At 55.8% G+C, this 23,054-nt stretch overlaps 1 protein-coding gene across 9 annotated transcripts; it reads right to left on the minus strand.

Annotated features, from left to right (window-relative positions):
- Positions 1-439: 439 nt before the first annotated feature.
- On the minus strand, positions 440-21,554 carry PLCB2 (phospholipase C beta 2). 9 transcript variants are annotated; one of them, XM_055278682.2, is made up of 32 exons: positions 20,132-21,554; positions 16,564-16,641; positions 15,848-15,916; positions 15,023-15,163; positions 14,824-14,903; positions 14,689-14,742; positions 14,511-14,586; positions 11,690-11,790; positions 11,360-11,526; positions 11,123-11,269; positions 10,784-10,941; positions 10,439-10,521; positions 10,083-10,167; positions 9,308-9,470; positions 9,085-9,197; positions 8,859-8,955; positions 7,763-7,847; positions 7,497-7,621; positions 6,788-6,942; positions 6,084-6,248; positions 5,438-5,537; positions 4,851-4,955; positions 4,577-4,671; positions 4,361-4,436; positions 4,119-4,163; positions 3,778-4,000; positions 3,531-3,696; positions 3,279-3,355; positions 3,095-3,190; positions 2,543-2,600; positions 1,813-1,899; positions 440-1,480 (listed from the first exon to the last, which is right to left on the minus strand). In XM_055278682.2, the coding sequence occupies exons 1-32, from the start codon at positions 20,213-20,215 to the stop codon at positions 1,277-1,279; spliced, it is 3,558 nt and encodes a 1,185-aa protein (XP_055134657.1). In that variant the 5' UTR covers positions 20,216-21,554; the 3' UTR covers positions 440-1,276. The 9 variants fall into 9 exon arrangements, with proteins under 9 accessions (XP_055134657.1, XP_055134658.1, XP_063495157.1 ...); XM_055278683.2 differs by having other exon boundaries at positions 4,119-4,160; positions 20,132-20,974; XM_063639087.1 differs by having other exon boundaries at positions 4,119-4,160; positions 9,320-9,470; positions 20,132-20,505.
- Positions 21,555-23,054: the final 1,500 nt, after the last annotated feature.

Below are 23,054 nucleotides of genomic sequence, written 5' to 3' on the forward strand. Positions count from 1 at the left end.
CAAGCCCCTCCACAGCAAGTTTTGAGGTCAACCATAGCTGCCACAGGGGCCTCAGCATCCAACCACTCTGTCTTCTTAAAGGGGCCTAGATTGCCTAAAAGTTTGGAATTCCCCCCAAAATAGGGGACATCTTTGCACTCAGCTCTTCTGTTCCAACCCTGAGAGTGGAGACAATGAAGGGCCACATCTGTGTGGGGGCGAAGAGGGGGTGACATAATTTTCCAGTGATTGTGGCATCAGGGCCAGCAGAAGGGGAAATGAATCCTCTTCAAGCCCAGGGGCAGGGCTATTTCACTGGACTCTGGAAAGGACCCCCCCGCCCCCCGGGTTCACCTCCCAAGAGATTTTTTTTTCCCCAGCCTGTTTCATTTCAGGGGCACTCTACTACCCTGCCCCACATTTCCTACCTGTAGAATAGAGACCAGGCTTAAGCGGGAAACACTGGGACAAGGTTCTTTAATAGGAGTAAGAAAGAGAAAAATAAATACACCTCATAAATTCAGGAGAGCAAATGATGCTGACCTTGTCAGGCAGGCAGCCTGAGAGGGGTACATGCTAGGAACTGCCTGCCCCCAGGCCTAGGAAGAGGGGTGAGCCAGGTTCAGGGTGGAACAGCACCCAAGAGGCCACTGCCCCTTGTGACTCAGCCAAGCAGGGCCAGGGCAGCTTTTCCATTTCAGCCTCCCGTTCCGGACAGGCAGAGGGGAGGGGAGGGCCCTCAGCCAGGGAGTGGCCGTCCCCAGGGAGCTGTGAGGTAGTGCCAGGCTCTGCCTCAAGGAGTGGACAAGGCCAACTCAGGGCAGGCCTGATGGGGCCTGGAAGCCTGGCAGAGCTGCTAACATTGGGGCAGGAGGGTTCGGGGCTAGAGTGGAGGTTCCAGGTGAGTGGGTCCAACCCTCCAGGTGAGGAAACTGAGCCCAGAGCAGGGACCGCTGGTTGCTCAATAGGAAAGGCAGAGTGGGGCCAGGATCCCACTTTCTGCCTTCCAGTCCATAGTCTTTTGCCCTCAACAAATATGACACTTATCTAGAGATAGGGGGGAGGTAGGAAGTCAGCTTGAGACAACTTCTAAGCCCCAGAGAGGCCCTGCCGTGAGGGTGCCTGGGTCCTGTCTCGGCCTCTGGCCTGGCCGTTGAGGAGGGGGCTGCAGCGTCCAAGGCAGCCACAGGTTCCCACAGCCTCAGAAGGCTGGGGCTCCTTTTTCCTGGGGGAATAGAACCACATCCCAGAGAAGGGGCTGAATATCCTTGCTAAATGTCCCAGTGGGATGGGGGCATCAGAGGCGGCTCTCCTGGGTATCTGCCTTTGCTACGAGTGGGTCCTGCTCACACAGCTCTGGGGGGCACTCGCAGACCCTCTCAGGCTTGTCCTTGGCCTCAGAGGGAAAGCAGGTCCTGAGGCAGGCCCTCACCGACTCCTTCACCTCTGCCTCCAGACCCTTCATCCTGGCCTCGTACTCTGCCAGCGCCTCCTTCTGGAACTGTGGAGACAGCAAGGACCCCTGCCTGGCTCAGGAGGGGCCCCCTGGCCACCCTTGCTCCCTGGACAGTGGGAAAAGGAGATGCCCAATATCCATGTTCGGAGCTCCCAGGAGACTGGGGTGAGAGGCGGGGTGGGGGAGTGGTGGAGCCCATCAGGAGCCTCAGGCAGAGATCTGCAGAGCTGCCTCATTTGAAAGGGCCTCGGGACCCCACAGTGAAGGATCATGGCCCCCTTCCCCTACCCTCTCACTGGCAGCTCCCTGGGGCAAGGCCCCTTTACAACCTGGAACCTATTCGGTTCTGCTGGCAGCCCCAGTAGTGAACTTGTTACCTGCTTTTCCATCTCCCGTATCTGTTCCAAGCAAGCCGCCTGCTTCTCCTCCAGCTTCTCCTGGTGCCTCTCCAAGTTCTCCGTCATCTGGGTGGGAGTGGATGGCAGAGAATCAGGACAGCACAGACGGGCAAGCTAGGTCAGAATCCAGCTGTAATCCCAGCTGACTAGTTGTAAGACTGGGCAAATTCCTTAACATTTAGATAGTTTTTAAAATTTGTAAGATAAGGATAGCAGCACCTGTCTCACTGGACTGTAAAAGATTATACGAGACAGCTCATGTGAGGCACCTGGCAGAGTGCCTGGCACAGGTCAGGACCCAGTAGGTGGCAGCTGTGTTCTGTGGTTAATGATCCCTAGGGGAGCTTCAGGTCCATTCTCTCTTCTTACTCCTTGGCACCTCAGGAAGCTTCCTCACTCCCTCTTCATCCCCTGACCCTCACCAGTCCCAGCCTCCCCTGGCCCTGATATGGGCCAGTTAGCCCATATCATTTCTACACACGAGAACTGGCCAGAGACAGATCCCTTCAGGCTGGTACCCCAACCTCCATACATAGGCCGGAACCCCAGGATGTCCCCTCCCACTCCAGCTGCATGGACAGCGCTGGACAGTGCATCTCCTAAGGGCAAAGTCAGGGCCTGGGGCCACCCCTTCCCACTCGTGAAGAGAGAGAGAGAGCGTGTGTGTGTGTGTGTGTGTGTGTGTAGGAAGGACACAGCCCTTACACACCTGCTTGATCACCTGCACTACTTCCTGGATGTGGGAGTTGTTAATCTCTCTCTTCAACCTGTTGGTGTAATTGGAGTTTTAGAAAAGGGAGAAAACCCCTAGGGAGAGTAGGGTAACATGAAGTCTACGCAGGGTGTAGGCAAATGAGAAATCCAACATAGGGCAGGAACCAGCTGGGGGCAGATGTGGGGACCCAAGGAGTATGTAGGGGCCACTGGGAGTCCTAGGGCCCTCTGAGGGAACCATTTCCCCACCAAAACACGCTGTCCCTCCGTGGGAAACAGTGCCACCACAGTGGACAGGCTGCGATCCCAAGGCCTCAGCTCCCTCCCTGCAGGCTTGGCTGCCTCCAGAGCTCTGCCCATGTAGTGTTGGCCTCCATGTTTTGTCTGAGGGGGACATTCTGATCAAAGGTGACAGGTGGGATCCGCTTTTTGGAGAGCCAGGGGACAGGTGCATCTTTGGGAAGTGAGTCAGGATCCACTTGTAGAGAGGCCCCTTTCCACCTGAAGTGGGGTCTGCCCAGCCCTGGGCCTCCCCTCCAGGGCTCACCTCTCCTGGTCCATCTTGTTTACAGTGACTTTGGTCATGCCCTGGATCCGCTCCAGTCTCTTCGTCTCCAGCTTTTTCTTCATCTCTTTGGTGTCGCTGCAGAGAGACAGGCATGAAGGAGCTGTTTTGTGCGGCTGAGCCCTTGCTGGGAAGCGAGGCAGGTGTGGGAGGGAGGCAGTCGTACCTCTCCGACGTCTCCTTCAGGGCCTTCAGCTCTGCAGCCTGTTTCTCTCTAGCCAGCTCCATCATTTTGGAGATTTGCTGCGGAGAGAGGAAGTAGGCTTGGCGAGAAGCCCTTTGTTGTTCAGAGGGAGTGGTGGGGGGTCGGTGGGAGGGCGGGAAGGGTCGGTGGAGGGGGAGTCGGTGAGGGGGTTGGGTCGGTGGGGGGTGGGGTCGGTGGGGCTGGTGGGGTTGTCGCCCCGCCCCTCCAGGCCACCTCGGCCGCGTGCTGCTCCTTGCGCTTCAGAACGCACTCGTACTGCTCCTCGCCCTGCCGCAGCAGCTGCAGCTCCAGCCTGTCCTTCAGCTCCCGCACGCGCCCGTCCACGCCCTCAGGGCCCTCGCCCGGCATGGCTCCGGCGCTCTCCTCGCCGGGCAGGCTCCTGGGGAGGCCACGTGGGGACAGGCCCTGAGATCCTCCGCCGCCCGCGCTGCAGAAGGCAGGGCACCGCCACGGGCCTTACCTCTTCTTGCGAGAGCCCTTGCCCGGACCGAGCTTGCAGGCCCCGCCGCCCCCCACGCCCGGTGGCCCGAGCTCGGCCAGCTGCGCCGCGCCCCGCTGCAGCAGCTCCTCCCAGCGCCGCGCTCCGCGCCGCTCCAACTCCTGCAGCTCCTTCTCGTGCCGCCGCTGCAGCTTCACGACGCCCTTTAGCTCCCGGAGCTCCTCCAGGCTGGCGGTCCGCGGCTCTGCGGAGGCCCGGGTGAGGCGCACCACCGGCCAGGCCGTCCTGCCTGTCCAACCCCCAAGGAGTCCCGGACCCGCCCCAGGCTCATCCCCGAGATCACCGGACTCAGCAGGCCTTACCCGCAGCTTCTTTCATAGCCTCTTCCCTGGCCCCGGCCCTGGCTGCTGCAAGAGCCACGGGCTGGGCTGGCAGGTGCTCTGGGGGGCCCCTTGGCTCCATTCGCCTCCCCTACACCGCCCCTGGGAGTCGCAGTATGTGCCCCCTGCCCTGCACTTTCCCCAGGTGAAATTTTTTAAAGGGAAGTGCCTGTGGGTGCAGAGGTGGAGGTGCCCCCAGTAGGTGTGCGGACCGAAGCTCATACCTGGTGACCCATTGCTCGTTGGGGCCAACGCCCCATTGACCTGGCTGGCAACTGGACTCCCCAGTGGGAAGGGCTTCTGTGCAGGGAGAGCAGGTTAGGAAGGTGGCTTGACAGCCCTCTCTCCCCGAGCCTGGGACTCGGCCCTCCCCCCATCCTCTCCCATAAATAGGGCCGAGCTCTGGTGAGCCCCTGGCCAGCAGTGCAGGCAACACAGACCTCAGGCAGACCTCCCATGGCCTCCTTGAGCTTCAGAGACTTCTTGTCATGGGCACTGAAGAACTTAATGGGGTTGGCGAGGGCCACAGTGAGATCTGGGTGGGTGCACAGGACATTACAACATGGTGTATATGGAGATGTGCCTGGAAGTCTCCCCTGTCCTCACCCACTCCAGGATGCCCCATCTGGATCCCACCCCACTCTGGAAGCTGGCTTGATGGGAAGGAAGGGGGAACAGACACCCTGGGGCTCCTGGCATGCCATGGGCTCCTACCTGCCCAAGCACCAGGTACGTAGTCCTTCATCTCCAGGAAGATGAAGAGCGCAGGCATGGTGAGGGGCATGTTGCTCTCACTGTGCAGGCACAGGTGGTGGTACCCTGTCAGACAGGACAGGGTAGGCAGTGAGCCAGAGCCCGTTCCTGCCAGCGCTGTGTACACACAGCCGAGGACTCAAGGGTCTGAGTCTGGCACTACACCATCCTGGCTGTGTGACTTCAGCCAGGTTACTTTAACTGTCTGAGACTTTACTCATCTGTGAAGAGGGGATGAGTGTCTACTCGTGTGGTTATTGTGAGGATGAAGTGAGAATGTATTATAAGCCCTTAGCACATTTTAAATGCCCATAAGTGTCAGCTACTTGAGAAACTGCCCCAGCCGTTTCAGAAAATTATAGCAATTCTGTTAGGTGGGCAGAGTTCCCACCTCTCTCAGGTTCCTGGAGAGGTACTGTTCTGCCCTACTCCTTATAATGTGAGGGCTTAGGTAAGGCCTCACTCCAGGCCCCCTCCCAGAAACTGCCCCACCCTGTGCACAGGCTCCTGCTGCTGATCTTGGAACAGTGAAGGATCCCACTCCTTACCAGAATTTAGGGCATTGATGGGGATGATGCGGTGTCCAAGAAACTTGTTGCCTTCCTCCATCACAGCCACCCTGAGGGAGGCCAGCTCAGGCATCAAGATCTGGGGAGAGTTGGGGACATGACAGGCTGGGAGGGGAGAGAGGAGCCAAGCTGCCCCCCTGCCTGGCTCCAGAAGTCTCAGCATCAGTGTGAGAACATGGTGAGTGTCACCAGATTTGGTGAGGACAGACAGAGGGCACACTCTAGGCCATATACAAAGATATCCCAACAGTACATGCCGTGGCTGGTTCCACACAGGGGAGGAGGGCTGGATTTGCAGCCCAGGGCTGAGGGGGCCTGGCACAGACAGCCCTTGGCAGCTTTGCCAGTGGGTATCCAGTGGGGCAAAAGACTCCCATGGGACCCTCAACACTGAGATCACATTTCTGCCTCTAATCTACACACACACACACACACACACACACTCTGCCTACCAAGTAAACTTCTGTAAACTTAGGTTTTGCACTCTTGAAACAGGAGGGCCCAGGGTAAGTGGTGGGAAGAGGAGGAGGAGGAAGGTCAAGGAGCTGCCTTGTTTACTTCCTCTTGTCTGTAAGTAGAGGCCAAGAACTAGACAGACTCTGCCCTGCCATGCCCTGGCCCCCACCTTCTCAAAGATAAAGGGCTCCTCCTTCCAGACAGGATTGATGGAGTTGGTACTAGGTGACAGCTTAGTTCGATAGCGCCTCTTGGGGTCCCCAGGAAGGCCAAACAGCTCCACTTCCACATAGGTGCGCACGCTGCGTTCTGACAGGAACTGCCCAGAGATCACCTGGGGGTAGGGGCCCAGGAAAACCAGCATCAAATCCCCACCCAGGCTCTTCCCCAAGCATCTGGGGCCCCTGGCTCCCTAGAGCTGAAGCATTCGTTCTTGGGTGTTATGAAGAACCTCATTCAGCTCTGGCCATAAGTAGAGGCTGTGTAGCCCACAGGTTACAGCTAAGCTCTGAGGACCAGGGAGCTTCTAGCATGAAGGGAAGAGGTGGGCCTCCCACCTCCCTCCCTAGCCAAGGAGGGAACAACACCTTCCCCAAGGACCTGAGGCTCCAGCTGCCCCACTCTGCCCACTCTTCCTCCCCTCCCCCACCCCAGCCTCAGCCCTTCCCATTGGTTTCCATGGGGACCAAGTGGCAGCCTCCAGTGCTGAGGAGGAGGCAGTTTCCAAGGCAACTTGCTACTGCAGGAACTGGCTGGGGCTGAAGTTTCCAGGATATCAGGGGAGGGGGTTGGGAGTTGAGTGAGGGGTGGGCTCCTGTGCCCTTCTACTCAAGACCTCAGCCTCCCGGCCACTTGTGTGCCCCAGGGCCTTGCCGTGATGGAAAGGGTGGTGGCCACCACCACGTCGATGCGGTCCACTGAGAAGGGGTTGAACTGCTTGTCCGGCCGGCGCATGAACTCGTGCTTGAGGAGGTAGCCACTCTGCCCGTTGAACTCAAACACTGCCATGTTCTGCTGCATGGGCAAGTCTGGAGGGACAAGGACACTCAGTGAGGAAGGCCCAGCCCTGAGGCTGTGCCCAGTCTCCATTTCCTCCATTCCCAGCCTTTGCTGTCTGGTGAATGGGGAGGTTGGGTGGACCATGAGGATGAGGGCTTCTCCTGTCCCAGTCTGGTTCCTTGTGGTGTCTTCTCTCTTAGGTAGGGTCCACAGCCTGGAGGCAGCAAGGAGGAAAGCCACAGACAGGCTGAGGGCCTGTGGTGGGAGCTGGGGCAGCTGGGGCAGGCTGAGGGCCTGTGGTGGGAGCTGGGGTAGCTGGGGCAGGTGGCCCACAGACACACCTGGGTGGAGCGGCCAGAACCCACACTGGCAGCCTGGCATCTTCACATCCACCATGTATGCGCAGGCACACAGGCACAGGCTAATGCATTTCTACCCCCAAATTCTCACGCACCTGGGCATGCTCCCAGAGTCTACACTAACAGCAGGACTCCCCAGGCTGTTCCAAAGACCCCTCAAGGATGTAAAGGTGGGGGGTGCAGGGACCAGGGAAGGATTCTTAGGGGCCTGGGAATGCCCTCACCCATCGTCTGGAAGTTGAGGGCAACCATCTGGCATCCAGCATTCCAGAACATCTGGGGCATGTAGTTTGAGGAGTCCATGCGGGTTCCCTTGGGGTAAATGCGGCTCATCTGGCGCTTGTTGTAGCTGTCCCTGAGTATAGGACCCTAGCCCAAGGCCCTCTGCACCAGGAGGACCTAACAGCTTACCCTGGGGGCCCTGCCCCCAGGCCCTCCTCTGGCTCCCCACCCCAGCCGGGGACCCTGGCCACTGAAACCTCAAGGATACTCCACAAACTGCACTGAGGCCTTGGAGAGCAGGTCATATGCCTTGAGCTCTGTGAAGGATGAGATGACATAACTTCGGTTCTTTTCTACATAGGGGAGAAAGGGAGGGGAGGAGTCTTATCAGGCTGTCCCCTCTCTCAGCCTTGGCCTCCCCTTTGGGGCAGCTCCCTCTGGCCTATACAGATGCCTCCAACCCAGTATTTCCACTGAGGCCTGAGGTTTAGGGACCAACCTCTGGGAGAAGTGTATGGATCACAGTGCCTGCTGGGGTGAGGGGTGTTCTCAGTGTGTATGCACAGGAGTGGAGTGTGTGCCATGGATGTCGAGAGTGAGACCCACATGCCATAGATGGGCACAGAGGGCATGGGGAACATGCCAGGCTGAGCCTAAGGGGTCAGTAACATGCTGTGCACACACGAAATGTGAACACATGCTTTGATGTGCACAAGGAATGAGGTATGTAAGCTATGGCTGAACGCGTCTGGGGAGAGGGGCACATTAAGTGTAGTACATGCTATGAGTGTGCCCAGATGGGGATGTAGCTGTGGGTTCAGGGATGAGAAGTCAGTGCTACAGAAGTCCAACTGTGCACAGGAGGAGACAGAAAGAGGTGCTCGTGTACAGGACATGCACAGAGAGTGAGAGGAACGTACTGTGCTTGTGTCCAGAGAAGATAAAGGTAAACAGTCGGGGTGTGCATGAAAGGGGGAGGGTGCAAGGGGGCAGTATGCTCTGGTGGCTTTCTCTGCCTCCACTCCCTCTTAGGAAGTCTCATGTCCCACGGCCAGGGCTTCTGGGCCTGGGCCAGCCCACAGCACAGTTCAGCCCTGGGAGCCACAGAGCCTGCAGGCAGCTGCAGGAGCCCCAGGCCATCCCAGCCAAGGTGGCCTGTCATAACGCCCAGCCTGTCACCGACACACTCCAGAGCATTCTGTTTGGTGCCAAGTTCCTCACTAGAGAAACTGGGAGCCACTGCCACTTAAGCAAGCCCTTTGCCTGACTCCGTGGCTGGATATTTATAGGCAGGGCCCCAAGTCCAAGGAAGGGGGAGATCCCCCTTCTTCTTACCCACCCATAAGTTACTCATGCTAACTTACGGGCAGAGAACTCAAAGGAGATGAACTTGGTGGGCTGGATGTAATTGACTAGGCTGGACATCTCCTCATAAGCCGTCACTTCCAGGCCCGCTGTGCCCTAAGGAGGAGAGGGGAGGGCAAAGAAGAGGAGGATGGTGCAGAGCCCAGGAATGTGGCCCAAGGCCCCCATCCAGGGGGCTCAGCGGTGGAGGATGACACAGAGGGGTCCGGGGCTACCCCTGCACACCTCATCCGACTGCATCTTCTTAATCTCTTCTTCGTCCAGGTTTCCTGACTCCTCGTCCTCTTCCTCTTCCACTTCCTCCTCCTCCAGCTCAGTCCCTTCCTCGCCAGCCCACACTGCCACACACAGCTCTGTCGGCACTGGCTCCTGCATGGCTCCTCCAGGTCCAGCCCCTCTCCTGTTCCAGATGCTCCTAATACCCCCGCCATAGTCCTCCCTGACTCACCTGTGCCCTCACCTGCAGGGGTACTGGGTGGGCCGCTGCCCTCAGCCTCCCCACCAGGATCCTTACTGGAGGAGGTGGGGCCAGAAAACTGGTTCTTCTTGTTCTTGATGAGGATCTTGCCCCTGAGATCCTCAGGGCTGGGCAGGGGGACACCTGGTTTCAGCTATGGAGTGGAGAGCAGGTCAGCACCATCTTCTCACCTTCATGGCATAGGCTGAGCTCCTTAATACCAAGCATGCTCCCTCGGCCTCCCCCACTCCTCTTGACCCGCCTCTCACTACTGCTCGTCATCCCCATTCTCACTGAGATAAATCCAGCTTATCCCTTGGAGTAAATGCGGCTCATCTGGCGCTTGTTGTAGCTGTCCCTGAGTATGGGACCCTGGCCCAAGGCCATCTGCACCAGGAGGACCTAACAGGCTACTCTAGGAGCCCTGTCCATCACTTCCTCTAGGAAGCCTTCCCTGATCCCCAAGACCAGATCAGAACTCCCCAGGTGCTCCCATAAAAACCACTGGGTTGTAATGGCCTGGTTACTTGTCTGTCTCCTCACTAGAGGGTAATACACCTGAGGGTAGGGACTGTGTCTTTGTCACTAGCATACCCCGAAGCCCAGCACAGTGCCTGACACATGGTAGGTGACAGGATCCCAGACCCGCATCTAACCAAGTGAACCCTAGCATCCTCTGGAAGTGTCTCCCTCCCTAACCTGGTTCTCACCCTGCCCCAGGTTCCCAGGCCCAAGGCCCAAATGTCTCACAGTGAAGCCCACTCACTGGGAACTTTTCCAGGGGCTCTGTGAGCAACATATCCCCAAAGATCGTCCGGCAATACTCAGCCATCTTAGCCTGCTGGCGGGGTCTGCAGGGAGCAAAAGTGGGGATGGGGTTCAGCCGCTCAGCACCAACCCTATTATGCATCCTTTTGTGCCCTCGATGACCCAGATCAGGGGCCAAGAGGTCAGGGAGGCTGGGACTTGAGCAGGAGAACATGGGGCCTTAGGGAGATTATACTGAGACATGGGAGATGCTGTAGGCAATGGCTAGAGGCTGGGGCAGTTGCGGGGAGGACAGTTGCAGGCAGGAGACTGGGGACTGGGTGAGAATGTGGCTGAATGGGCCTGGATACGCACGAGTCCACATGGTTCTCAAACGACAGGATGATGGGATAGGGGGAGGTCTTAAAGGCACTTTCTGCAATAGCCTCAATTGCTTCCTGGAGGAGAAGGAGACTCCATGAATAGAAGGTCAGCGTTCCGACTGCCTGTCCCGTGATAGCACTTTTCCCCCCTGCCTAGTTTCAATACACACATAAAACTGGATGGCCGCCATTGGCCCCCAATCCCTGAGGTCCCCACTGGTCTGAGGCCTTCCAGCCATTCCTCCTCTCTAGCTTCAGCCCTCCAACCCCTCAAAGCTTCTGGCCCAGAGCCCTTCCCTACTGCCACTGCCACCAGCCTCTGTGCCCAGGGTCTCACTTTGAAGAAGATGTCTGTAGTCATGGTGAAGCCATGGGTGATAATGGGCTCCTCGTCAGGGGGTTTCCCCTTCCAGCAGTCTAGCTCCACACAACGGCAGCCAGAGAGCAGCACCTGGCGGTACATCTCAGCCGAGGAGACGCCTGAGAACTGGCCGGCTGAGCCAGAGGATGGCAAAGAGGTGAGGGCATCACCCAAAGGCAGCCCAGCTCTCCCCCCACCGCCACTCCATCATGGTCTGTGTTATTCTCAGGGCCAGCAGCATGTGGGCAACCCCTATGGAGGATGCAGGGAACCCCTGTGAAAGCAGAGGTTGGCACCGAGGTTATCAGGGCCCACCTGTCAGGTAGGTGTTGTGGGACGAGTTGATGAAGTAATGATTGAGTGGCTGCGTCATGTCGTGGTGGAGCAGCAGCTTGTCCTGGGCCAGCACGCTGTTCTCTGGCCCACAGAGAAACCAGACCATGCCTTCAGGTGACAGCTGGCCTGGGGGACAGGAGATAGCTGTCAGGGCTGCAGCCCCGCTGCCAAGGCAGGACAGGACCACAGGGGACGAGGGGTTCCCTTAGTCCTCACCCCTCTGCACATTGATGCCACTGGGCTCATACTTGTCGATGAGGCCCTGCACCTGGTCAGGCCGTGCTGGCGGGAACAGCAGGGAGTTAAGCCGGGAGTCCCGCTGTTTCTGGTTGATGAATTTGGTCAGGTGCTCCTTCGTCATGTAGGGTTTGGCCTTAGCATGGCTTCAGGCCAGAGAGAAGAGCACAGATCCATATCCCTTGGGCCTGGAGGCTTAGACAACCCCCTTGTCCAGTGAAGCCTCCTGATTCCCACCATGGCAGGTGGGAAGAGGGGATTGTTAGCCACCACCCTTTTCCCATGACCAGCACCACCCAAGAAACTCACTAAGAAGTGAAGATCTCATCTATTTCTGGCCGAGGACAGAGGCTCATGAGGAAACTCTTGTAGACAGGTTCTGGGAAGTCCTCAGGATTGATGGCGTCATTCTGGGGGCATAGTAACCTTATTGCCCCTGCCCTCACCTTCTCAGAGCTAAGAACCGCAAACTCGGCCCAGCCCTGGTCAAGGGGACCTGGTCAGAAGGTGGGCTCAAGGCAGACAGAAGAACTTCAAGGACACCCAAGCACCCACTTCTCAAGGCCCTGGTTGCTGAGCAGAGAGTATGCTTAGCTGGTTTGCTCTGACCCTGATTTTGTACAGTGGCTATTCCATCAGCTGGGGCAGGATCAGAACTAAGAATGACCAGAATGAGGTAGAAAAGAGGTCAGAAGAAATGGTGCTGCTTGCCAGGCTAGTAGGCTGTCTTTTTTAAGTGGAGGACAAATATTCAAAAAGAAGCAATTTGAATATAAACATATATGCACCTAACAACAGAACCCCATAATATAAAAAACAAAAACTGATAGAATTGAAAGGAGGACAATTCAACAATAATATTTGGAGACACCAAAAGCATGGGGACAAAGAAAGATAAATTAAACGTCATCAAAATTAAAAACTTTTGTGCTTCAAAGGACACCATCAAGAAAGTGAAAAAGGTAACCCACAGAATGGGATAAAATATTTGCAAATCAGATAAGAGATAAGTCAACAAAAAGACAACCCAATTGAAAGATGGACAATGGATTTGGACAGGTATTTCTCCAAAGAAGACATATAAGTGACCAATAAACACAGAAAAGGTGCTCAATATCATTTGTAGTTAGAGAAATGCAAGTCAAAACCACAATGAGATACCACTCCCACTAGGATGGCTAAAACTAAAAACAGACAGTTGCAAGTGTTAGCGGGATGTGACTAAACTAAAACCCCACACAGCACTTTGGGAGGCCGAGGAGGGTGGATCACCTGAGGTCAGGAGTTCGAGACCAGCCTGGCCAATATGGTGAAACCCCATCTCTACTAAAAATACAAAAATTAGCCTAGCATGGTGGCACATGCTTGTAATCCCAGCTACTTAGGAGGCTGAGGCAGGAGAATCGCTTGAACCTGGGAGGCAGAGGTTGCAGTGAGCTGAGATCGCACCACTGCACTCCAGCCTGGGCAACAGAGTGAGACTCTGTCTCAGAAATAAATAAATAAATCCCTACACAATGCTCTCACTTTAGAAAACAGTTCAGCGGTTTCTCAAAATGTTAAATATAGAGTGACCACATGACCCAACAATTCCACCCCTGGGTATATACCCAAGAGAATTTACACATGTTCACACAAAATCATGTACATGAATATTCATAACCAAAAAGTACAAAAAACCCAAACATCTACCAACTGATAAACAGATGAACAAAATGTGGTATATCCATAGAATGGAATATTACTAGGCGGTAAAAAGGAATGAAGTACTCATGCATGCTACAACATGGATAAACCTTGAAAACATTATGACAAATGAATAAAGCCTGACATCGAAGAGCACATATTTATGATTTCATTTACTTTACCACCAGAATAGGCAAATCTATAGAAATAGAAACAAAAAGTACATTTGTGGTATTCAGGGATTCTGCACCTTTGCATTCCTTCCCCCCCCAAAAAAACATTAAATGTCTTTCAGAATCACACTGGAAGGCCAACATCAGTCTTAGTTTGGAGCAGAGGGTCTGAGCAGGAGAGTCTAACTGGATCTCCCCAAACCCATCCCTGTCTCTGGAGCTTCAGCTCCAAGCAAAGTTGGGTCAGTAGCCTCTACTAAGACACAAGGAAAGCAGATAGATAAGGAGGACTTAGCCAGAGGAGCTCAGGCGGCAGGAGAGAGGGAGGGTGGATATGTGCTGACCACAGGTAAGTGTTGCTGGCTGTAAGGGAGCTGGAGGAGCCCATTCCTACCTCTCCCCAACGCCACGTTTGGATCCCTGTGACTGACTGCATCAAGGAGTCACCAACTCTGCAGAGCTGTGGCTGTGGGGTAAATGCTCCTCCTGGGATTCATGTGGGCAGGTGATCAATGGGGGTCGTAGTTTTATTTATTTATAATGTTCCAAATTCTTACCAGGAGAAAATACTCCATGGGGTATAGGTTGGGACCCACACAAGAGCACTGGCCAAGCAGGCACAGGGGCTGAGATTTGCTCCATTAGCCAGGCTTGAACCCTAGCTCAGGGCCATACCAGCCCAGAGGGCTCCTTTTAGTAATTCACATAAGTTGCCTCATGGGGTGACCCTGCTTACAACTTGTAATTAAAAATTAATTACTTAACTAAAAAGACAGGGAAAAAAATGCTTTTCTGTACAGAGCAGAAGTCTGCATCTTGGCAGCTTCTGCCTTTGGTTCAGTTCCTCTCCCTCAACACCCTGCAGACTTCCAGATCCCTGCAGACTGCTGCCTGCCACTGCCGACCTTATCTCGTTCCTCCAGGCTGAAAATATTCACGCTCAGCTCCCATTCCCAACACTAGACTGGGAATGCACGCCGTTTCTGCTGCCTGCCCTGAACACAGTCCATCAACCACAGCCCCAGTGCCCCCACCACCCAGGGTAGGGGATACAGAAAAACCTGCTTGGAGCTCAGTGTCTCACCCCCTTGCCCTGGCTCCACCCCTGTGCCTAGTGTCAGTAACCAGCAGCTCCAGGGTTGATTGGCTCTCCAGGCTCTTGGCTGGGGCTGTGATGTCACCTCTGCTCCCCCACCCATCATTCCTGGCCAAGTTGCTTTCTGGTGGGGACAAGAATACTGGGGGATGGGCAGGGGTGCAGATCCACTCACTTTGCCTTTGGGGAGGTGGCAGGCACTGAGAGCAGCTTCCACCCGCTTACGGTCAGCAGAAAACATCTGGAAAAAGCTGAAGGGGCAGAGAAAGGTACCAGGTAGAGAGAGGAGTCAGGCCTGAAAACAAAAGCTTTGGGGAGCCCCTGGAAGCCTGGGGAGGGGTTGGGGGGCTCACTTCTTCACCGGAATCTTCCCTTCAGAATTGAGCTGCATCTTGAGCTTCACAAGGCTGGGGGGCAGAAAGCAGCCCGTCAAGGCCCAGGGCTGGCATGCTCAGCACCAGGGCTCAGGCCAGGCAGGGGGCGCTTACATCTTGTCCAGGAAGGTGCTGCGAGAGGCGTTGGCTGTCAGCGGATGCTTGACTAGGGCCAGTACGTCCTCAGCCCAGACCTGCAGGACCACAGAGAGCAGCAGTCAGGCTCCTGAGCATCCCCGCCCAGGCCTGTGTCTCTCAGGAAGTCCAGGTTATCCCAGGGGCCCAGACCCAGGCCCGGTGCTCCCTGGCACACCTTGCCCACGTTCTCCTTGTAGGAGACGAAGTTGTGGAAGGTGAGGTCCACCATGTCCGGGCCGGACACCACTGTGAGTGTCTTCAGCAGGAAGCTGTTGTCAGGAAAGTCCATGTTGAAGACCTCCCGGAGCTTCTGACTCTGCAGCACGTGGTGGCATGGTTAGGATGGAGGTGTGCTCCCTCCCTGCCCAGTGTGGCTCTCTCTGGCCCTCCCCTCAGCCACTTGGGCTATGGCCCACTGGGCAGAACCCCATCCCCATCCCCATCCCAGGAACCACAGGCCTTAGCATCTTCCTGTCCCTGACTCCAGTGGCTGGGATGGGAAGGAGAGGGAGGCCCTGAGGAAAAGGTTAGCCAAGATGGCGGGCAGGGAGGTGGGCCTGGGAGTCCTGTGTGTGTTGGTTACCACTTTTGTTTGAAGATAGATTCTTAGCTCCCAGTCTCAGGAAACCGCACTTCCCACCAATCCCTTCCTCCAATTTTCCTACCAGCATTAGGCAAATATAGGCAAACTAGTCCGGGGGTGGGGGTGTAAACCACCCCTCCCAGACAGGCTGGGGTGCTTTAGGGGCAGGAGCTGACCCCTCCTCCCAGATCCCTGCCCTCTCAGCTCACTGTGCGCAGTTCTGAAGCTCAGCGCCCAGGCGAATCCAGGAGCCGCTGCTCCCCTTCCTTGGCTTCCGGCCACAGTCCTTGCTGCCCAGCCCAGGAACCATTCCCCATGCTCCAGAAGTCAGGCTTCCCACCCCTACAGGGACCCCTGCCCTTGCCCCATGGAGCTAGTAGCTGTGCTTGAGCCTGGGCTGCTACTGGACACACCTACCTTGGGCATCTTGGCAAACTTCCCAAAGCGAGTATCCCGGATGCTGGTGATATCCAGAAACTCCATCTCCTGGGGGTGGTGGTGAGGGGATCCCGGTAGGAGCAAAGAAGGGATATGGGACAAAAAGTCCAGGTCAAGAATGAGCAACAGGGAGAAGGGAACTTCCACACCCTTCAAATCTTGGCCAACACCTCTCTCTAGATGCCAGGCTGCCCAGGGCCACCTGGACCCCACCTTCCCCTTCCTATGGCCCAAGTTCTCTCTACTCATGCAGATCCCCCTCCCTTTCCCTCTGTCCATTCCTCCCTGGCAGGGAGCTGGAGCCTGCAGTGTCTCCTCCACCATCCTGGACCCTCCCCAGCTTCCGCTTGCCGTCCTCCTGCCCAGCAGCTGGGGCCTATCTGTCATCTCCCAGAGCCCCAAGTCAACCACAGCCACAGGCAGAGCATCAGCCTTCAGCAGCAGCGCTTTCGCCTGTCTCTCTCTCTCCCCAAGGGATGCTAAGGATGGAACATTTAGGTAGCCACGGGTTGGAGTGACTGCATCCTCCTTTCCAGAGCAAAGAGCCCCTGCCCACAGGGGAGCCCCTGGAGCCACCCTTCCAGGCCATTCTGTACTCCCCAGCATCCATGCCTCCACCTCGGTGCAGCCAGGAGGGTGCCTGGCCTCAGTGATAAGCCGGAGTCCAGGGCCATGGCACACAAGGGTTTTCTCACCTTACTTTGATATGTCCAGTATAAGTAGTAGCCCTTAGGGTCCACACGGAGGATAACTGGAGAGGCAACTGTAGTTTCCTGCAAAGAGAAGGAGCCAGCACTCTGTTCCGAGACCTCAGGCCAAGCCTCCCTGGTCCAGGCCAGGGGTTTCAGAGCTCATTATCTTCCCAGGAGGTGCCCATCCCAGAAATCTGAAGGCATTTCCTTTTGTTGTCTAGAGCTAAGCACTGGGAGGGACAGAGGATTGGGGATGCCATTTCTGGAAGAGAAGGGTTTTCCCCTCTAAAGCCCAAATAGACATTCTCCCTCTAGACCCTAAACAGGATCTTGGCCCCTACCTCACCTCATAGAGGGAGACTCGCTACTGCCACCCAGGAGAGATTGACACAGCGAGAGCCAAGAGCCCAAACTCCTGCACCGGCATCCAAGGCCCTGCACAATCCAGATGCAACCTAACTTCCCATATGCCCCTTCTTCCCTCCATGAATACCTCCTACCCTGTCCATTCAACTGTCCCATAAAGATACCAAGCCTTCCCACCGCCAAACCTAAGTGCCCAAATCTCCTCTGTTTGAAACAACTTCAAGGACAACCCAAGCCCCCCAACTTCTGAAAACACTTCCTGAAATGTGCTATAGTAACCGGGGGGATGTGAGTCACAGACCTACAAGCCCACCTAGGAAATCCCCAGGGACTCATGGACTCCAGGAAAACAAGCCTGCGCTAGACCTTGAGCTTGGTGCTTGGCGCTTGGCACTTGAATGTAGTGTTTGCTGAATGAGCAAATGAATGAATGAATGAATGAATGAACTCACCTTCTAAAGTCCTGTTCCACTCACTGACAGAGCACATAGGCTACCTTTTAGTTTAATGGTCTTTGTATGTGTATATAACAAGATACTAAAATTAAGGTTTCCAGCAAGGCACAATAGTTGCCACACACTAAAACAGACCAAATGCAGCATTTACAAAGTAAATGATCCAAAAAATGTTCTCAGATCAGAGGTGGTTAGAGTAGAGGGGAAAGAGAAAATTTTTGTGGGGAAGCCAATTTTGAGAAAGCTGTGTTGGGAGCTCCATTCCCTTCCCTCCCCAAGGGAGAGTTGGAGTGCCTGATCCCCCACCTTAAGCCTAGTGAGGGGTTTCAGCTCTGCCTGGAGAGCTTTTGTGATCTCTATTTTTTTTTTTTACCTTAAGTTCTGGGATACATGTGCAGAATGTGTAGGTTTGTCACATTGTATACATGTGCCATGGTGGTTTGCTGTACCTGTCAACCTGTCATCTAGGTTTTAAGCCCCACATGCATTAGGTATTTGTCCTAATGCTCTCCCTCCCCTTTCCCCCCACCCCACAACAGGCCCCTGTGATCCTTGAAGTTGTAGGCATAACAGACAGAGGTCGGACTCCTGCCCAGGAGACCTAGTGGACTACAGCGAGCTAACTTTGGAAGGCAGAGCAGGGGGTGCTGGCCTGTCGGACGAGCCTGCACCCTTGGGACAATGGATGCGTGGGTATTTGCTGGGGTCCAGGGTGGGCCCATGGGAGAGTGGGGGCAAAGGGCCTAAAGCCACAGGAAGCTGAAGGTGGTAACAAGGGGCTGAAGACATAGTTGTGAGTGACCCCTAAAATAGAAATGCTGGGGGGACTTCAAGCAAGAGGTTCCCATTCGAAGGGGAGGGTCTCCCAAGAATCCTCAAAAATGTCCTCCAGAGAAAGAATCAGCTTTAAGCTTCTGCCAGGCTCAGAAAGCATGTGCCAATTTATGACAGCACCTATTTAAATAGAACTTGTTTACCCCTTTCCCACCTCCCTCCCTGTAGCTCATGCCTAGAGGGGCCTTGAGCAGGACCAGCAGGGAATCCCACCAAGGCCCTTCCCATGGGGCCTGCAGCCTACCTGAAACCATTCCTAGAAGGAGAAGGGTAGAAGATGTCAATGTAAATAAAGGTTGGAGTTTTGACTATAGCCAATTTCTGACATCGGACTGGATTTTGCGATGAAAAGTGACCACTGGACTGTGTTACCTGAGAGTAAATATAATGCCTTGTGGCCTTGCAGAGTTTCTTTCCATGGCCAGGGGGACAGCTTCTCCTACCAAATATATTGTAAAGAGGCCATGGGAGATGAAATAAAGTTGGGATTTGGTTACATCCTATGTATTCTGCGTATTCAACATGGCACAGCACACCCATGCCATCCACTAACTGTGCTGAAAGCAGCTTGAAAGCAGAGCCCTGTCTCACAGCAGCATGGGCCTGTGGATAGGCTTGGGACATTCTTGCTTGTGCAGGTCAGGATCCAGGGAACATCCAATGCCCTACCTTGGAGAGGGTAAGGGAACAGCCAGGTACACAGGTGCCAGCTTAGGAAGAAGGACAAACAGTCTCCACTGGCTGCCAACCCCCCACCTCCACTGCCACCCTGTGACCCTCTGCCCAGTCAGGTTACACACACTGCCCAGAGGAACTGAGAGAGGCCACTTCACTTTTCATTCTGAGCCACTTCCCTCATTCCACAGGCTCCTGGGGCATGTCACACTGCCATGCTACACCAACCCCACATCACTCCTAGGGAAGCAGGAAGCATCTCACCACAGGGCCCCAACCCATAGTCATGGGCAGTGAGATCCTCTAGCCTAGCCCAGCCCCGAAGGGCCTAGACCCAGACCCCCTCATCCCACCTCCCATCAGGTGGACAAGCCAGCACTAAGGGCTGTCTTCCCTCCCCCACCAAGCCTTCATTTCCCTTCCTGGGACAAGCCAAACTCTCAGACTGGGCCAGTCCAGCAGCCTCCCCTCCCTGAAGGAGGATCTCCATATTGTTCTCTCCAGCCTAAGAGAATCCCTGGCCTAAGGTAACATTTTCAGGGGCCAGGAGAACCAGAGGCTGGGAGTAGCCCCGTGTAGGAAGGAACAGACACAGCAGAGAGAGGGCTGCAGGGTGCAGCAATACCTTCCCCTTCCCTTGCTGACAGGCCTGCATCGGGGAGCAATGCTGAGCCCAGCAAGGGGTAGCAGAAGTCAAATCAGTTCCTTCCCTGGGAGCAGAAGCCTCTAGTTCTCACTTAGGTCCAGGGGCCTTTTGTGGCTGCCCCCACAGCAGGGCAGAGGAGAGCAAGGCTTCCCTGAATGGAATGATGCCTGGTGGAGGGGGTGAAGGAGCTGGGTCTGAGCGCCCTGCCGGAGCAAGGGCAAGACATCTGTGCTGGGAGCGGGGACGAGCTCACCTCTCCTCCTGGCCTGCCTCAGCTCTGGGGTGCACCTTCCTCCTCTTCTCTTGGGGGTTTGAAGGAGCAGAGATGCAGACCCAAATAAACTACCTCCAGTGACCACCCAGGCAGCTCACCCACTTCTCACACCTAGAACCAAGGCTTAGCCCTGCAGCTGGGGACATACACCCTTAACCCCAGGTTTGTTTATCCAAGCAGTGGTGTCAGCTGCCTGGCCAAACCACACAGGTGCCTGGGTCCTAGGAGACATAAACCAATCCTCCCACCCCAGCAAAGGCCCCTAGCAGCCCGGCCCCCACCACCGGGTGCTCCAGCAGCTGAGGCCCGTGCCCCACTTACATCATCCCATTTGATGAAGCGCTCCCCTTGGCTCAGATAGGCCTTCACCTTGGGAGGCAGCAGGACAGGGTTGAGCAGAGACATGGTGTCAAGCGTTCCTCTTTGGAGAATCTGGGCAGACACAGGCAGGCAGAAGAAGGGCAGGAAGGAGGCCAGCCAGGAGGGGGAGCCAAGCTGTGCTCAAATGGCACCCATCCCCGAGCTGCTCCAGAAATCTAGTTGCTCTTATAGCCCCTGGGGTGGCCCTGGCTGAGTGCAGGGCTGAGCTCTAGCCAGAGGCCCATCTGCCTTGTAAATCACCCTCCTACCACCCGCCCTGCCTGCCATGGGGGCCTGTGGTCACTGCTTCTGCCCAAGGAGGCCGAGGCAGGAAGCCCCCGCCCCCATCCCCACCCCCACCCCGTGCCTCTCAGCACTTCCTGCTCTGGGCTTCCTTCTCTGCGCTGCTCACAGGGGAGACGTGGTCATGCGGCCGGGTCGCCTTGGAGCCAGGGCCTCTCAGTCCCTGTGGTGGTCTCTGGGCAGATTTGGCCCAGGAGGGCTGGAGAAGGACAACATGGAGACCGGCTGGGAAGACTGCTGCCCAGGCCTGGACTGAGGGAAGGCACAGGGAGCTCACTAGGAGAAAGGACCTCCTCAGGGGCAGGGACCAGAGCATGGGCATCTGACCCCAGAGGCTGGGGAGCACCTTTGAGGCAGGGGTGGGGTGGGGACAGGGCCCAGCTAGAATGGAGTGTTTTGAATAAGCAAAGTTTGCTGAACACACGGCTCCTCTTTCTCAATGCTTCCTCCCCATGAAAATGAGGTGCACCTGCCGGGCGCGGTGGCTCATGCCTGTAATCCCGGCACTTTGGGAGGCCGAGGCAGGCGGATCACGAGCTCAGGAGATAGATACCATCCTGGGTAACACGGTGAAACCCCGTCCCTACTAAAAATGCAAAAAATTAGCCGGGCGTGCCGGCGGCGCCTGTAGTCCCAGCTACTCCGGAGGCTGAGGCAGGAGAATGGCGTGAACCTGGGAGGCGGAGCTTGCAGTGAGCCGAGATCACGCCACTGCACTGCAGCCTGGGCGACAGAGCGAGACTCCGTCTCAAAAAAAATAAAAAATAAAAAAAAGAAAGAAAATGAGGGGCACGTTAGGCAAGGCAATCACTTCCCTCACCCACCTCACCAGACTCCCACCTCTGGGCCTCTGGGACTGCCTGAGGCCTGGACCCCCACTGAGCAGCCCCTGCCCCTGCCTCCACCGCACTCTCCTCCAGGTGCCCGCCTCTGCTGTGCATCCCAGCCTGCAGCAGGGCTGGGGCGGAGGGATGGCTGCTCTGGTCAGCGAGGCTCAGCCCCAGCTGCTCAGGTGCCTGACCCACACTCTGCCCCAGGCCCAGGGAGTTCAGCACCAGCCCAGCTCAGCCCAGTCCACTTCCTCTTGCCTAATCTGCTCCTCTTATCGCCCTTCTTAGCCCAGCCCAGGAGGCAGGGAGCTCTACCCATGACTTCCTTCCCCCCTGGGGCCTGGCCTTCTGCCCTGGGTCCTCCCCCCTGCATGGGGCTTTGCATACCCCCGACAACGGTGAGACCCTCACCCAGGCCCTAGAATTGTCATGGCTGGAGATCTGGTCCAGGGCAGGATGGAGGGTGAGAGAGGACACTCTTCATGGGGAATTAAGATAATAAACTGCCCAGTGGAGGCTGGAGCTAAGGGGATTTCCAGCACAGAAATAATCTGCAGAAGAGCAATTCTAGGGCCAGGGGGATGGAGCTGGAGCAGGGCCTGACCAACCCTCCTGGAAATGGTAACAACTCAGAGACTCTTCCTCCTCCTTTCCCCCAATCCCTCAGAGTCACCTCTCCTCTCTCCCTCCTTCCAGTCTGGGGCCCTTCTGGGGGCCCCTCTGGTAGCCCATGCTGTTCTGGGTCCCTCCCTGGGATCAGGTTCCCTCGATGTCTGTTTGAATGGATTTTGCAAGGGAAATCCCTGTCCCTTCCCAAAGCCCCTGCACCTGTCACCTGCGGCTGCCCTGGTCCCGGCACCCAAGTCCCTCCCTTTCATCTGTCCTGTAGCCATCAGCCCCCTCTCCACTTTGGGCCCGGAGAGACCAGTCCATTCCTCCCCCTCAGCCTGAGGAGGAAAGGAACAGGCTCCTCTCATTTCAGGATTTCAGGGCTCCTCACTCTGTTCCTTTCCATCTCCAGCTCCAAATCCACAGAACAAAGCCTTGCCCATCTTTACTCAGTGATGACACTGCCTGCACTGTTCTTGGGACCCCAACTGTAGCTTCAGTGGGGGTCTGTACTCTCCTGCTCACATCCTGACCTCCTGCAAAGCTCGCTCCAAAAATGCAGAAAATCCAGGCAGTCAGGAGAGCCGAAAATCTTCATCAAAGAGGGCTTTTTTCTTTTAAAAATAGATTTAGGTTTGAAAATTTGTGTTGACAAAGAAAAATGTTATGTAAATAATAGTAGAGAAAATCAGGGAAGTTACATGAATGCCCCATTTGGGAAATGTGACCTCGGGCTCCTGGGCTGAGCTGGGTAGAGGGCACCCCCTGCAGTGGGCCAGTCTCACCCCCCCAGGGTGGGCAGTGGAAGGGCAAGGATGCCCCCTGCTGGGTGCACTCAAAGCATGCATGTCCTGAAAGTTGCTGTTGGGTCTGTCATTTGTGACCCACGGGAACACCAATGCCAGAGAGTTTGGCAAGTAGGAGCCTTGGGCCATAGAATGTGGTAAGAACTTATATTCAACCAAATGTTGCCTCCAACAAGGGACTTGCTTGTGACCTGGACCCCAGCACCTATGTCCCAAGTTCATTTGTTCACTTGCCTGTGCTATGTGGGAGCCCCATGCATTGGTTTCCCAGTTTGCTCATCAGAGAAGTTTAGTGGCAGAAGTTGAACTCAGACCTTCAGGTGCCACAGCTACCAG

Source organism: Symphalangus syndactylus, chromosome 5 (assembly GCF_028878055.3).
Source record: "Symphalangus syndactylus isolate Jambi chromosome 5, NHGRI_mSymSyn1-v2.1_pri, whole genome shotgun sequence".
NCBI classification, from domain to species: Eukaryota; Metazoa; Chordata; class Mammalia; order Primates; family Hylobatidae; genus Symphalangus; species Symphalangus syndactylus.